Genomic DNA, 16,807 nt, shown 5'->3' with positions numbered 1-16,807 from the left:
TTCTTTGGGACTGGATCTATTAAGCTGGAGCAGAACTGCCCGTATACAAATGCAGGTTGCGGTCGGGACCAGTTTGGGTAGGATGCTTCATGTGCAGAGTGAGCAGTGGTAGGATACCACTGTGCATTACCACCTCCTGAGTTTTATTATTGAGCCGGAATAAATCAGGCCCGTCATCTTACAGCAAGTAAAGCGATTGACCCTGGAGGTTCACTTTGCAGCCCTTCCCCCGACAGCAATTTACGTTGAATCATTTTCATGGTATAATCAAGAGAGCTCCCCGGTGCGATAAGCAAAGGACTCCGAGACTTACCTGATAGCTTGCTGGCTGCTGCTAGTGGAGACGATAAATGCCCTCCTAATTATCCCCATGGCAATCACAAGCGTTATTGTTGAGCTTTATGGCCACTCAGAGTCAATTAGCAAATGTCCTGCAACAGTGTGTTTACTTCAAGCGCCGGGTACCTTAATCTGAGCTCTGGCACAAAGGCACAGAAAGTATTGACTGTAACACACACACACACACACACACACACAAACTCAGCAGGTCAGGCAGGAAGGTAAATCTGTGGAATTCATCGCCATGGGTGGCTGTTTAGGCCAAGTCATTGGGTATATTTAAGACAGAGGCTGATAGAATCTTGATTAGTTGGGGCATGAAGGGATACGGGGAGAAGGCAGGAGACAGGTGTTGAGAGGCATGATGAAATGATGCAGCAGATGCGATGGGCTGAATGGCCTAATTCTTCTCCTATATCCTATGGTCTTATCTACGGAAATGAATAAACAGTCGACGTTTTGGGCCGATGCCTGTCTTCAGGTCTGAAAGAGAAAGGGGAAGAATCCAGCCCTGATGAAGGGTCTCCGCCCAAAACATCAACTGTTTATTAACCTCCATAGATACTGCCTGATCTGCTGAGTTCCTCCAGCATCGTGTGTGTGTGTGTGTGTGTGTGTGTGTGTGTACGTGTGTGTGTACGTGTGGGTGTGTGTGTGTGTGTGCACGTGTGTGTGTGGGTGTGTGTGTGAGTGTGTGTGTGTGCGCGTGTGGGTGTGTGCGTGCGTGTGTGTGTGTGTGCGTGTGGGGGTGTGTGTGTGTGTGTGTGTGCGTGCGCGCGCGCTGCTCTAGATTTGCAGCATCGGCAGAATCTCTTGTGTTTATGACCCAGGTGTTTCACCTTTGTCAGTAAAATAAAAGCATACAATGATTCTAAACTGATCAAGGACACTATTTAATTAGAATTAAATATAACCCGGCAGAAGCAACAGTTTTGTAACGCAGAGTCAAACAGCACAGAAAATGGCCCTTCAGCCCAACTTGGGCATGTCAATCAGATTGGCTGCATTTGGCCCACATCCTTCTAAATCTTTCCTATCCATGAACCTACCCAAACATCTTTCAAATGTTGTAGAAGAACCTCTACCACTTCCTCAGGCAGCTTGTTCCAATATCCTCTTTGTGGAAATGTTTTAAACCCTTAAAATCTTTTTACTCTCACCTGTAACCTTTGCTCTCTAGATTTAGAGCCCACCCCCCCAACCCTGGGAAAATGATTAACTCCAATACAATATTTATCTATACCTTTCACAGTACTTGTGCACAGTACTGTAGTAATTTTATGTGTTGCACTGTACAGCTGCCACAAAAAAAAACAAATTTCATGACATATGTGAGTTATGATAAACCTGATTCTGATATGGGTCTCTGTTATGGACTGAGAGTGGGAAGGGGGCAGGGAGAGGAGATCATGGTTGGGAAAAGGGGAAGGGAGAGGGGAGGGAGCAGGAAGCACCAGAGAGACATTCTGTAATGATCAATAAACCAATTGTTTGGAACCAAATGATCTTGCCTGGTATCTCAGGGCTGGGTGTGTCTGCACCTGCTCCTGGCATTCCTTCACTGTCACCTATTCCACATCCCTCCCACAATGCTCCACCCTCCTTATTCCCAGCATCCTTTGCTCCCACCAGATTTAGACACTCGCTCTCCGTTCCGTGTTGACAAATAGAGTACTGTGCAAAAGTCTAAGGCACCCTAGCTATATATATACCTATATAACTATACATATCTTCCATACGCTATCCACTCTCTAACAGAGGAGTTTTGCCAGGATCTTGCCTAGAATGGTGCATTTCATGTGCAGAGGAAAGGGATAGAGTTGGTTGATCTTTCTTGGATTAGAGGAGGCAAGTGGGGAACCTTATGGGGGTCTGGCATAGATAGTGTCAATTGTAGGAAACATTCTCCTAGAGCAGAGGTCATAAAGTCATGGAGAGATACAGCACAGAAATAGGTCCTTTGGCCCATTGATTCCATGCTAACCCTTTACTCTAATCCTATGATTCTGCCCCTCACCCACACACCTGGGGCAATTTGCTTTAGTCAATTATCCAATTAACTCTCACATTTTTGGGACGCAGTTGGAAACCAGGTGCACCTGTGGGAAACACACATTGTCACAGGAGAGAGTACAAACTTCAGCAGCTGGACCAGACGTGCTTTTGCGCTGTTGGTTTTCAAAAATGAAGACTATATAGTTTGAGCTAAAAAGGCGGGGTGGAGATGTGTCTTTACCAAAGGAGGTGTAAGGTGTTCCTTCCCTCCGCTGGCCTGCAGGTCCCCCTTGGGCAAGACGTAGCACCTATTAACCCCCCTCCCCCCACTGATCAAGGTCATGTGAAAAGCCATGGGAGCAGGTGGTGGATGGTCATCTGAGCAGCTGGTACACTTGACAAGTCCTGGTTATGCCACCACCGACCCCAGGCAGACAATCTCTGAAGAGTATTGATAATGGGTGCACAGAAGAAAGCAATGGCAAACCATTTCTGCATGAAAATTTGCCAAGAACCATCATGGTGATGGAAAGATAGCCCACGTGATTTGACATGGCACATAATGAATGAATTTATAGGGTTTGGCGTATGGGGTAATGTGTTATAGGGGATCTAGGGAAGACATTGTACTTCCAGAGGGTGGTAGGAACTGGCAACAGACTGCCTGAAGGAGTGGTGGAGGCAGGGACTCCCACAGCTTAAGAAATACTAGAGAGCACTTGACTTGACCATACAGAGAATGCTGTGCACCAGCTGGTGGTGAATGGGATTAGCGCAGAGAGGAATGCATGGTTTGTGTGTACACCGTGGGCTCATCTCTGTGGCTGTATGATTATATGACTCTGGTTAATGTACATTAGATTTATAATACTTATTTCTCAACAGTATACACTCAGTGGCCACTTTATTAGGTACCTCCGCTAGCTAGTAAAGTGGTCACTGAGTGTATGCTCGTAGTATTTTCCTGCTGTAGCCCATCCACTTCGAAGTTCAAGTGTTTTGCATCCGGAGATGCTCTTCTGCACACAACTGTTGGAACGTGTGGTTATTTGAGTTGCTTTCACCTTCCTGTCTGCTTGAACCAGTCCAGCCATTCTCCTCCGACCTCTCTCATTAACAAAGCGTTTTTGCCTACGGAACTACTGCTCTCTGGATATTGTTTGTTTTTTCATTTCTCACACCATTTTCTGTAAACTCTAGACATTGTGGTGCATGAAAATCCTAGGAAATCAGAAGTTTCTGAGATACTTGAGCCACCTGGTCTGGCTCAAACAATCATCCCATGCCCAAGCTCAACATTCAAAGTAAATTTATTATCAAAATACATACATGTCACTATATACTGCCCTGAGATTCTTTTCTTGTGGGCATACAGAGTACATCCGAGAAACACAATAGAATCAATGAAACACCACACCCAATAGGGTGGACAACCAATATGCAAAAGACATCGAATTGCGCAAACACAAAAGAGAAAATAAGAAGAAGAAGAAGAAAGCAAAAAGTATCAAGAACATGAGAAGGAAAGTCCATGAAAGTGAGTCCATAGGTTGTGGGAACAGTTCAGGGATGGGGCGAGTGAGGTTGTCCCCTCTGGATCAAGAGCCTAGTGACTGAGGGGTAATAACTGTTTCTGAACCTCATGCTTGAGGTTCTGAGGCTTCTGAACCTTCTCCCTGATGACAGCAGCAAGATGAAAGTATGATCTAAGTGGCGGGGGTCCTTGATGACGGATGCTGCTTTCCTGCGACAATGTTTCCTGTAGATGTGCTCAATGGTGGGGAGGGCTTGATCCGTGATGGACTGGGCCTTATCCACTATATTTGAAGAATTTTTTATATTCAAGAGCAGTGGCGCTTCCATACCAGGCCATGATGCAACCAGTCAGTATACTCTCCACACATCTATAGAAATTTGTCAAAGTTTTAGGTGTTATGTTGAATCTTCACAAACTTCTAAGGAAAAAGAAGCATTGTTGTCCTTTCTTTGTAATTGCAATTATGCGCTGGGCCCAGGACAGATCCTCTGAAATGATAAAACCAACGAATTTAAAGTTGCCGACCCTCTCCACCACTGATCCCCCGATGGGGACTGGCTTGTCGACCTCCAATTTCCTCCTCCTGAAGTCAATAATTAGCTCCTTGGTCTTGGTCTTGGTCCTTGGTCTTGCTGATACGGAGTGAGAGGTTGTTGTTATGGTGCCACTCAGCAAGATTTTCAATATCCCTCCTTTATGCTGATTTGTCACCACCTTTTGTTCAGCCAGTGACAGTTGTGTCATCAGCAAACTTAACTATGGCATTGGAGTTGTTCTTGGCCACACAGTCATAAGTGTAAAGTGAGTAGGAGCAGGGGGCTAGACCCCATGGTGCACCTTTGCTCCGTGGAGGAGATGTTGTTGCCAATCCGAATTGACTGGGGTCTGCGAATGAGGAAATCGGGGATCCAAATGCACAAGGAGGTATTGAGGCCAAGGTCTTGAATCTTATTGATCAGTCTTGAGGGGACAATAGTATTGACTACTGAGCTTCAGGCAATCCTAATACACGCAGCTTTGCTCTCCAGTTGTTCCAGTGTTGAGCGAAGGGCCAATGAAATGGCATCTGCTGTGGATGTGTTGTGCCAGTAGACAAATTGGAGCAGATCCAAGTCACCTCTCAGGCGGGAGTTGATATGTTTCATCACCAACCTCTCAAAGCACTTCATCACAGTGGATGTAAATACTACTGGACAATAGTCGTTGAGGCAGGCCACCATGTTCTTCTTAGGCACCGGTATAATTAAAGCCAGTTTGAAGCAGATGGATACCCCAGACTGCTGAAGTGAGAGGTTAAAGATCTCAGTGAACACTCCAGCCAGTTGATCAGCACAGGGCATTAGTACTTGGCATGGTACCCAGCTGGCAGAATGCTTTCTGTGGTTTTACCCTTCTGAAGGATACTCTCGCATCAGTCTCAGAGACTCAGACCACAGAGTCATCAGGGACTGTAGGAGTTCATGAAGGTTCCTTCATGTTTTGACAGTCAAAGCGAGCATAAAAGGCACTAAGCTCATCTGGGATCAAAACCTTGTTGTCACATAAGCTTGATGTTACTTTGTAGAAAGTGATAGCATTCATGCGTTCCCACAGCTGTCCAGTGTCCTTCAGTGACTCAAGCCTGGTTCAGAATTGCCACTTTTCACATGAGATGGATTTCTGGAGATCATACCTAGATTGTTTATACCTTACTTGCTCGCCAGACCCGAATGCCTCTGATCTGGCCCTCTGTAGATTAAAGATCTCATGGTTCTTCCAGGGCTTCTAGTTGGGAAGACTCTAGATGATTATGTGAGGATACACTTGTCTACAATTGTTTTTATAAAGTCCATGACAACCGTGGTATATCCATTCATTCCTCTGATGAACCCGTGAACATGGCCCAGTTCATTCGACTTGAAGCAATCCTGTAGCCCCTCTTCTGCCTCCCACAATCACCTCTTTGTTGTCCTTATCTCTGAAGCTTTGCTCTTTAGCCTCTACCTGGATGCAGCTTGGAAAAGGACAGCCAAGTGATCATAGTTCCTGAAATGCAGTCTAGGCATGGACTCATAGGTATCTCTCATCATAGCATAGCAATGGTCAAGTATGTTGGAACCCCCTAGTGCTGCAGGATATATGTTGATGACAACTTCATCAAACAAGCCTGACTGAACCCCCCAACGATGAATTGAAATGCATTGGGGTGGGCTGTTTCTTGCTTGGTGATGACAGCATTCAATATCTCAAGTGCCTGATTAACGTTGGCTTTTGATGGTATGTAAAGTGCTGTCAGGGTCATGGAAGGGAACTCTCTTGGTCAGTAGAATGGTTGGCAGTTAATCATTAGATGTGCCAGGTCAGAGGAATGAGATTGTGACAAAACTATCACATCTGAGCACCACAGAGAGTTCTATCGTGAAAGAAATCCCCGCCTTTACCCTTCTCCAAATCACCAGTCCGATCCATCCTGTGTACTGAGAAGCCTTCGGGTCTCAGTGAAGTATCCGGCATGCCCAGACTGAGCCATGTCTCTGCAAAGCACAGAAAGCAGAAATTTCTCATTTCCCTCCAATGCACCAATCTTAATCTTAGGTCCTCAATCTCATTCCCCAGCAACTGGACATTTGCTAATAAGATACAGTGTAGAAGAACTTCCATTGCTTGGCTTTCCGTCTAGCCCTTGTCTTTCTTCCAGCCACGATAATGTACCTCCATCCACTGTACCTGCATGCTTGAGCATTCAGTCCGCCAAGTCCTTCAGAAGATTGTGAAATCACGTGTTCATGAAGATGGTTCAATAGTACATTGCTTAAAGGGAAATTCAGGCTCCAACTTGCAGTGAGAGTAATTCAGAAGAGATATATTTGGAAGTTTTGTAAACAGCTTACAATACGTCGCCGTGGTTCACCGGCACCATCTTGGTGGTCAAAGTCACCTAGAGAACATTGCATTCTCATTTTAGTGTTTGGTCTGAACAACAACTGAACATCTTGACCACATCTGCATATTTTTTATGCCTACCCTATCGAAGGTAGGGTGGCAGAGTGGAGATACGTCTATACCAAAGGAGGTGTAAGGTGCTCCTTCCCTCCACTAGCCTGCAGGTCACCCTTGGGCAAGGTGTAGCACCTGCTTAGTTACCCCAGTCCCCTGATCAGGGTCAAGTGAAGCCATGGGAGCAGGTGGTGGTTGGTTGTATGAGCAGCTGGTGCACATCACAAATCCTGGTTATGTGACCGCCGATACTCAATCTCTGAAAAGTATTGATAATGGCTGGGGTCACCCATCTTGTAAAGACACTGGCCAGAAGAAGGCAATGGGAAACCAGCTCACTGGAAAAATTTGCCGAGGGCAATCATGGTCATAGACCATTATCGCCCATGTCATACAACACGGCACATAATGGTGATGACCCTGTAAAATCTTTCCATCTGTTTTTTGCCAAAGAGCTCCATCCCATTACACAGAACACAGAACAATACAGCACAGGAACAGACCCTATGGCCAAAAATTACTCTGCCAACTCATTATACCAATCAACACTGCAAATCTGCCTGTACATGCACTATATATCTCTAACTGCTGTCTGTTAAACGCCTCTTAAATGTTGCTATCCTAGCTGCTTCGACCATCTTGCCGGGAACTTATCACTCTCTCTGTAAAAACAACTTGCCAATCACATCTCCGTTGAACATGGCCCTTCCCACCTCAAACCTATGCCGCTAGTGCTTCATATTTTGACTCTGAGAAAAAAAGTCTCTTGTCTGTTAACCCTCCCTCCATCTCTCACAAGTGTATTGATATATTTAGTTATTTATTTATTGATATACAGCATGAAATAGGCCTGCCAACCCTTTGAGTGTCATCACCCAGCAACCCCCCCCCATTGAATCCTAGCCTAATTACAGGGCAATTTACAATAACCAATTAACCTACTGATCAGTACGTCTTTGGATTATCGGAGGAAGTCGAAGCACCCAGAAGAAACCCAGTCACAGAGCATTACAGCACATAAAGAGGCCCTTTGGCCCATCTAGTCCATGCCAAACTATTATTCTGCCTAATCCCATCGAATTGAAACTGGCCCATAGCCCTCCATGCCTCCACCCTGTGCATGTACTTATCCAATCTTGATGCCGTGACTTGGCTCTATTCTATCAGGATCTGTTCTTTACTGATAATTATAACCTCCCCTTTCTGGTACCATTTGAGCAAATCTTTTATTTTGCACCTCTTCTGGCACCGATCAATATTGTGATATTTTTGCCTCCGACCATCTGTTGTATTAAAACACAGATAATTACAGAGAAAAGCCAGTCTCGGCAACTCTAACCATGAAGCTACACGAATTGTTGTACAAGCCCATCTGGCTCCCTGATAACCTCCAGTTGCCTTCCTTACCCAGTCTGACCTGTTCATGTGACTCTAGATCAACCAATGGCTGACCTTTAACTAACCCTTCAGTCCGTGGCAGTTCAGGATGGCCAATAAGTGTCAACATTGCCAGCATAATTACATCAGGTGAACAAATATTTTTTTTTAAAAAGACACACCATCTAAACTTGAAAATGCACTCAGTCACCACTTTTTCCTTGGAGCGACGGAGGATGAGAGGTGACCTGATAGAGGTGTATAAGAGGATGAGAGGCATTGATTGTGTAGATAGTCAGAGGCTTTCTCCCAGGGCTGAAATGGTTGCCACAAGAGGGCACAGTTTTAAGGTGCTTGGAAGTAGGTACAGAGGAGATATCAGGGTTAAGTTTTTTATGCAGACAGTGGTGAGTACTCGGTATGGGCTGCCGGCGACGGTAGTGGAGCCAGATACAATAGGGTCTTTCAAGAGACTTCTGGACAGGTATATGGAACTCAGAAAAATAGAGGGCTATGGGTAACCCTAGATAATTTCTCAGGTAAGGACATGTTCAGCACAGCTTTGTGGGCCGAAGAGCCTTTACTGTGCTGTAGGTTTTCTATGTTTCTATGTTTTTATATTTTATTGGGTACACCTGTAAACCTGCTCATTAATGCAAATATCTAATCAGCCAATCATGTGGCAACAACTCAATGCATAAAAGCATGAAGACATGGTCAAGAGGTTCAGCTGTTGTTCAGACCAAACATCAGAATGAGGAAGAAATGTGATCTAAATGACTTTGACCTTAGAACGAGTGAACGTGCCAGATGTTTGTTGGCGCCAGGTTGTTTGTGTATCTCCTGGGATTTTCATGCACAATGATCTCTGGAGTTTATACAGAATGGTGCAAAAAACAGAAAAAAACACCTTAGTAAGCAGCAGTATGGGAGGTACCTAATAAAGTGGCCACTAAGTATATAGTAGACTCAAAGAGTGAATTAGGGTCATTGAGTAACACAACGTAGAAACAGGACTTTTGACCCAATACCTCCAAGATTCATGAAGGATCTCAGGCCAAAATGTTGACTGTTTATTCTCCTTCATAGATGCTACCTGACTTGCTGAGTTCCTCCAGCATTTAGTGTGTGTTATTCCCATTTGCCTGCATTCAGCCCATATCCCTCTAAATATTTCCAATCCACATAACTGTCCAAACATCTTTTAATGGTTGTTATTCTACCTCCCACAACAACTTTCTTTGGGAATTCAATTCACATACACACCATCCTCTGTGTGAAGATGTCTCTCAGGTCCCTTTTAAATTTTTCTACCCTGGGCCTTAAACCTGTGCCTTCCCTCGTCTGTTTTCCTTTCCCTGGGTAAAAGAACATAGAACATTACAGCACAGAACGGGCCTTTCAGCCCATGATGTTGTGCTGACCTTTTAAGATCAATCTCCCTTCCCTTCTACCTACTGGGGCATAGGCCGCCGACAGCACTCACCAGAGTTCTCTGTCCTGGGCCAATCTTTCAAGTTGTCCCCAGGTGTAATCCATCAAAGATTCTTCCTCTCCCAGGGATGAGGTCTTCGGAGCTTCTGTAGCCCTGGGTTTTTCTGGGATGGGGTTGTTAGCCCTTTGCCCAACCCTCCTCCTTACACATCTGGGCTTGTGTCCGTCCATGAGTCCAGAGTTTCATTTCTATATAACCCTCCATTTTTCTAATAGAAGAGAGAACAGTACAGCGCAGTACTGATCCTTGGGCCCACAAGTGTGACCATTCACCTGAATGTCCCTCTTGTTTTCATACACTTCTATAAGGTCATCCCTTGGTTGCTTGTGCTCCAAGGACTAAAATACCAGCCTGACCATCAAACAGGAGGTACAGGAGCCTGGGGTCCCACACAGCCAGGTTCAGGAACAGTTATTACCCTACAACCGTCAGGTTCCTGAAACAACGGGATTAATTTCACTTACCACTACTCTGAACTGATACTACGACCTATAGACTCACTTCAAGGACTCTTTACAATTCGTGTTCTCTGTATTTTTTTTGTTACTTACGCAGTTTGTCTTCTTTAGCACACTGGCTGTTAGTCAGTCTTCGTCTGTTTATAGATTCATAGAGCGCTAAAGCACAGAGAGTGGAGAGTGAAGACTTTCCAGGCGCAGTTCCATGGTCTCGCAAGACTAACGGGCGCCTTAAAAAAAAGCACAGAAACAGGCCCTTCAGCCCATCTAGTCTATTCCAAACTGTTTAATCGCATCCACCGCTTCCATGAGCGACTAATTCCACACACACACACACACACCGGCTAAGTGAAGAGGTTCCCCTTAAATATTACAGCTTTCACTCTAAGCCTATGACCTCTCACTCTAACCTAGCTTTCCACTGAGCTTGGCTGAGTTCCAGCTCAAGTCAAAGTCATGTCACCATATACTACCCTGAGATTCATTTTCTTGCCGGCATTCACAGTCAATACAAAGAAATACAACAGGATCAATGAAAAAGTACACACAAAGACAGCAAACAACCCATATGCAACAGAAGACAACCTGTACAAATACAAAAAAAACAAGTAATGATAATAACCTGATAGAAATATCTACAACTGGTAGCATCCCAAAGTCACTACACAGTAGCATTAAACAGTTAGGGCTACAACACATACTGTCCATGTGAATCTTCAGAAGACCACAATACCAAACACCACTAGAATAGTCTGAAAGTTCTCAGCAGCTGAGAAATGATTGTGCTTGACTCTGCCTGTACCTCAGGTTATACCTGCTTGAGCTGAGAAAAAATAAACAATAATAGCAACAATAATAATTTTAGAGTCAGAGTCCTACAAATTATATTACGACCGATCCAGATAGGACAGTCCATAATAATAACTGTCCCGATATAATATTACAGGAAAAACAAGCAAGAACAATTTACTTAATAGATATTGACATTCCAAACACACATAATGTGGAGGGATATGGTCCAGGTGCAGGTCAGCGGGACTAGGCAGAAAAATGGTTTGGCACAACCAAGAAGGGCCAAAAGGCCTGTTTCTGTGCTGTAATGTTCTATGGTTCTATAACTTACAGAAATCAATAAGTGAAAAACACCAAAAATATGCTGAATTAAAAGAGGAAATTGAAAGTCTTTGGAACATGAACAGGGTATACATCATCCCGATAGTAATAACTACAACTGGTATCATCCCAAAGACACTACACAACAGCATTAAACAATGAGGCCTAAACAGCAACAATTATGTAAATCTCCAAAAAGCCACGATACTAAACACCACTAGAATAGTCCGAAAGTTCCTAGCAATTGACAAACGAGTGTGCTTGGCTATGCACGTACCTTAGGTTTTACCAGATTGCGCTGAGAAAAAAAAAGATAATACTAAATAAATAATATAGAGAACATGAGCTGAAATTCCAAGGACAGAGATCTAAAGATGTTCCTTTTGAAGACAACGTATGATGAACAATGCCTATTAAAGTGCAGCACCTTGAATATTGCACATTCCTTCAGTAATTCACTGCAACATTAGACTAGGTCTCATGAACAAATCCCTGGGAGTTACTGTAAACTCATAATCTTTGGTTTCGGTGATGTGCCTAGCTGGGTCCATGATTCCCTGTGGTTCCTTGTGATCATTTGTCATTTTAAGCCGTTATGCAGCCAGATAGCACATCAATGACAGACTGGCAGAAAGTGCCTTCTATAATGGAGCAATTTTGTAATGGGCAGTTAGCGCCAATAGAAGAGGCAAAGAGAAGAAATCTTCTTCTTCTTTAGACTATTAATGGCAGTTGGGAGTCCAACTTAAAGGTACATTACCACCACCAACTGGACTGGAGTGTGGTGTAGAGAACTGGAAAAAAAGCACGTACTGCTTCTTTTTTCAAAGGAACGCTAAATTACCTCAAAAAGCCCTATAAATTGTAAATAGTGAAAGACAAAACTGTGAATTAAATTAAAGTCACTCCCATAACTTAACCAAGTTTTTAAATGAAAGATTGTAATGAAGCCTGCATTTTATTTCTTTCAACATTGTATGCTTCACACTGTAATAAATATGCTCTGCTGATTTTGACAATACCTACATAACACAGAATGGTGTTTTCCAACAAGATATAAGGAATAAGCATAGTATGCCAAATTCTAAGTTGTGTTAAAATAATCCCTTCCCTTCTTGTTTTACCTCCTTCTCCCATAAACAAAGAAGAAATCTGTTTAGCTCATTTTGCCTTTACGGTCCACTCTCCACCCCTATCCGATTCCTTCTTCTTCAGCCCTTTACTCTTCCACCTATAACCATAGCTTCCTCATCACCCCTTCCTTCTCACCTAAAGCCTGCCAGCTTGTAATCCTGTCCCACTCAGATCTTCTTATTTTGGTTTCTCCCCCTTCCTTTCCAGCACGGAATTTTGCTCCATGTGAGGCAAACCTGAACACAATTTGTAAATCATGAGTCAAAGAGAATAAAGTAAGACTGACCCCAGACTAGACCTTGACCCGACCTGCAGTCTGACCCTATCAGGGGCTCCCAACGCACTAAGCAGCCAGCAAAGTATTTTGAAGTATAGTCACCCCTGCAATGCAAGAAATTGACTTAACTTCACACCTTCTTCTGTATTAAATTGTTTTATTTTGCTTTGCAGGTACTTTGTCTGGAACTTGCTGGCCCTATCCTACACACTGGACTTTTGGAATGAAGCGTACACGTGGCCTCTCTTGGTCTACATGGTCTCGGCTTGCATCTACCCTTTTACCTCAAGCTGTGCCCACACGTTTAGCTCAATGTCCACTCGAGCTAGGCATATCTGCTTCTTTTTCGACTACGGAGCCCTCAGCCTCTACAGCCTAGGTACAAGTTATTCCATTGACTATGGCTGAATGTACAACTGACTTGGTGGTGGATGTCCTGTCAGTGTCTCTTGACAGTCCACGGTAACTTTGGCTGCAGGTTTCTATTCATTCCCCCAATACTGTCGTTGCAGGGGGTAGTAACAACACTGAAGCAACTCGCCAAGGTTCCACTGATACCGTAGAACGTCAACCACTAGAGCAGAGTACCTCCTATGATATTGTTCATGACATTGGCCCATGAAATTGTGCAGACCTATAGAAACCTATCCTATGATCAATCTAACCCTTCCCTCCTATCCTCATTTTTTGTTACATCCATATGCCCATCTAAGAGTCAGCATTGAGGTGAGTTGAGTTACTCACCCCAACTCTGAACTGATTCCACAAACTATAGGCTCGATTTCAAGGGCTTTACAACTCATGTTCTCAGTATTACTGTAATTGTTTTTTTTTATTATTATCTTTTAATTTGCCCAATTTGTTCCTTTTTGCTAAATAGGCTGCATGTCGGTCTTTGTAATGTTTAGACCATAAGATATAGGAGCAGGATTAGGCCATTTGGCCAATTTAGTCTGCTCACCCATTTCATCATGGCTGACCCAGTTCCCTCTCAGCTTCAAACTCCTGCCTTCTCCTCGTGTCCTTTCATGCCCTGACTAAACAAGAATTTGTCAATCTGTGCCTTAAATATACTCAATGACTTGGCCTTCAGACTCTCAGCAACCTCTTTCAGAACCCTGGGGTGTAGACCATAGGTTGTTTGTCAATCTTGGGCATGTAATTTTTCATTGACTCTTATCGTATTTTTGTTTTACTCTGAATTCCTTCAAGAAAATGAATCTGAAAGTAGAATATGATGATATATAGTATACGTACTTTGATTTTAAAAAAAAATTACTTAGAACTTCTTAGATGTCCCTATTCTATCAGCCTCTACTACCAGGAACTGACCACTGTGTAGATGAACATTCCACTTGTCATAACTGCCTTGCACACCACCCTGACAGCCCATTCCAGGAACCCGCCCCTCTCAGTGTAAAAACTTACCCTACCCCTCTCCTTTAAATTTTTCCCCCTCACCTTTAAATACATGTATCTGACTCTTATGCCCTGCAACAATTGTACTGACTGTCTACCCTTGTTTAATGGTATTGGTCCATGGCACAAACAAGGTTGGGAACCCCTGCTGTAGGGTAATACATGTTCTTGAGTCTCATAATTTTATCAGCTATCAGATCTCTTTCTCAGCCTCTAACACTCTGGAGAAAGCAACCAAGCCTTGTCCAGCCTCTCATTATAGCTCATTCCGCCTAACCCAGGCAGCAGCCTGGCAGGCAAAAACCAACGTCCAGGAGCAGCAAAGGCTATAGAAAGCGATGGACACAGTCCAGTCAATTACAGGCACCATTGAACACGGTTACAAGGAGCGCTGTCACAAGAAAGCAACATCCATCATCAAAGACCCCCATCATCCAGGCCACGCCCTCCTCCCACCACTAACAGTGAGGTTCGGAAGCCTTAAGTCCCACACCACCAAGATTCAAGAACATGTATTACCCTACAGCAGGGGCTCCCAACCTTGTTTGTGCCATGGACCAATACCATTAAACAAGGGGTCTGTGGACCCCCAGGTTTGGAACCCCTGCCTTGCAGCTATAGGGCTCCTGAACCGATGTGGGTAACTTCAATTACAGAACTACCATTCTGAACTGATTCTACACCCTACAGACTCACTTTCGAGGACTTCTAGCAACTCAGTTTCTCTGGATTATTTTTACTGGTATAGCTTGTCTTCTTTTGCACCTTGGTCGTTTATCAGCCTTTGTTTATATATAGATCTTCTATAAATTCCATTATATTTTTAACCCTGTAAATGCTAGAAATGAATCTGTGGGTAGTATATAATATACATATACTTTACATACTTCGATAATAAATTTACATTTACTTTGAACCATCTCAAAAAATTCAAAGTGCTTTTATAATCGAAGTATTTATATGTCACCACTTTGAGATTCACTTTCTTGCAGCAAAGAAACATGAGAACAAATGAAAAACCGCGCAAAAGCTGACAAACAATGATTGTGCAGAAGAAGACAATCTGTGCAAATACAGAAAATATAAATAGATAGATAGTACTGAGAGCTGAGTTGCAGAATCCTTGAAAGTTCACCCATAGGTTGTTGAATCAGTTCTGCGTTTGAGCTGAGTGAAGTTACCCTCACTGGTTCAGGGTCCTGATGGTTGAAGAGTAATAACTTTTGTCCCACAGACAGCAGTGATTTGAGAAGTTGGTTCACCATCTACTTCTGTGAAGTGAATGCCGGGATTTCTCAGTGATGTCTTAGCCCAGCGATGGTGATGTCTTCCATTAAACCACTGCCTATCATAGGACCTGGTGATAGTGATGTAGGTCAGGGATTCCAGCTGCTTTTATACCATGGACTGCTACTATTCACCAAGGTGTCTGTGGACCCCAGATTGGGAACCCCTGATCTAGAGGTTCTTTGGAAGTGTTTATGGCCATTGTATTAAGTATTACAAGAACAAAGGAAAAAGAAACAAAGAAAGAAGTTGTGGTTGCTAGATTAGAGATAACAATATTCCAGTGATAACAATTACCTTAGAAAATAGGCAGATTCAAGTGGTCTGACACCTGCTGCAGAAAACTGAGAAGCTCCTAGAAAATACAGGATCAACTGTACACATCTGAACTGCCTCCACATCCAATGGACTCACTTTCAAGGATTCCACAACTCATGTTCTCGGTATTATTTACTTATTTATTGTTTATTTGTTTGTATGTGCGTAATTTGTCTTCTTTTTCACATTGGTTGTTTGTCAGTCTTTCTTTGTGTGTAATTTTACCTTGATTCTATTGTATTTCTAAGTTCTACTGTAAATGCCTGCAAGAAAATGAATCTCAGGGTAGTATATGGTGACAATTGCGTATGTACTTTGATAATAAATCTTCACCTTTAAATTACAAGTACATTTACTGAACCCTTTAGAACAGAGATGAGGAGGATTTCTTTAGCCAGAATCTGTGACTTTGTGGAATTTGTTGCCACAGGCAGCTGTGGAGGCCAAGTCATTGGGTGAATTAAGGTAGAGGATGATAGGTTCTTGATTAGTCATGGCATGAAAAGTTATGGGGAAAGACAGGAGACTGGGGTTGAGAAGGAAATGGAACAGCCATGATCAAATGACGGAGAAGACTTGATGGGCCGAATGGCCTAATTCTGCTCCTATATCTTTTGGTCTAATTACATATATGTGGGTGATTGTATAAAAATTATAAACAAACATAGGAAAATTACCAGAAAAACAATAATTCAGCACCCTAATCCAACACTATGTTAGTGGATGCAACAGGAGACCCTTTGAGGAGGTGCACCAGGATTACATGCCTATCAAATATGTGTGACCACTTGGCGTTTTGCATTATTTTATCATGCCCTCAGGCTCTGCGACTGTCTATGCAGCCTACATCGTGCCAGACAAGTGGATCAACAGCACCTTTCACAACTGGTTTGTGCCCGCCGCTGTCTTCAACACCGTTGTCTGCACTGCTCTCTCGTGCTACTCCCGGTAAGCCAGGCGACCACAGCGTCACACTACGTTTCCTCCTGTTACAGTGCCATAGCAAAGAGTCCATGAGGCAGAAGCAGAATTAGTCCATTCAGCCCATTGAATCTGCTCTGCCATTCCACCATGACTGATTT

At 43.5% G+C, this 16,807-nt stretch overlaps 1 protein-coding gene across 5 annotated transcripts in view; it reads left to right on the top strand.

The window, feature by feature from the left end:
* The window catches only part of LOC134355762 (membrane progestin receptor gamma-B-like), a 131,821-nt gene that overhangs the window by 87,922 nt on the left and 27,092 nt on the right, over nt 1–16,807 (top strand). For all 5 annotated transcript variants that reach the window (XM_063066136.1, XM_063066139.1, XM_063066137.1 and 2 more), the window contains 2 exons: nt 12,875–13,080; nt 16,547–16,673. In XM_063066136.1, the coding sequence (XP_062922206.1) occupies nt 12,875–13,080; nt 16,547–16,673 (333 nt within the window). The remainder of the gene's footprint in view (nt 1–12,874; nt 13,081–16,546; nt 16,674–16,807) is intronic.

This window comes from Mobula hypostoma, chromosome 13 (assembly GCF_963921235.1).
Source record: "Mobula hypostoma chromosome 13, sMobHyp1.1, whole genome shotgun sequence".
In the NCBI taxonomy this organism is placed as follows: Eukaryota; Metazoa; Chordata; class Chondrichthyes; order Myliobatiformes; family Myliobatidae; genus Mobula; species Mobula hypostoma.
Note: the sequence above shows the minus strand (reverse complement) of the source record. Positions and strands in the feature narration are given on the sequence as shown.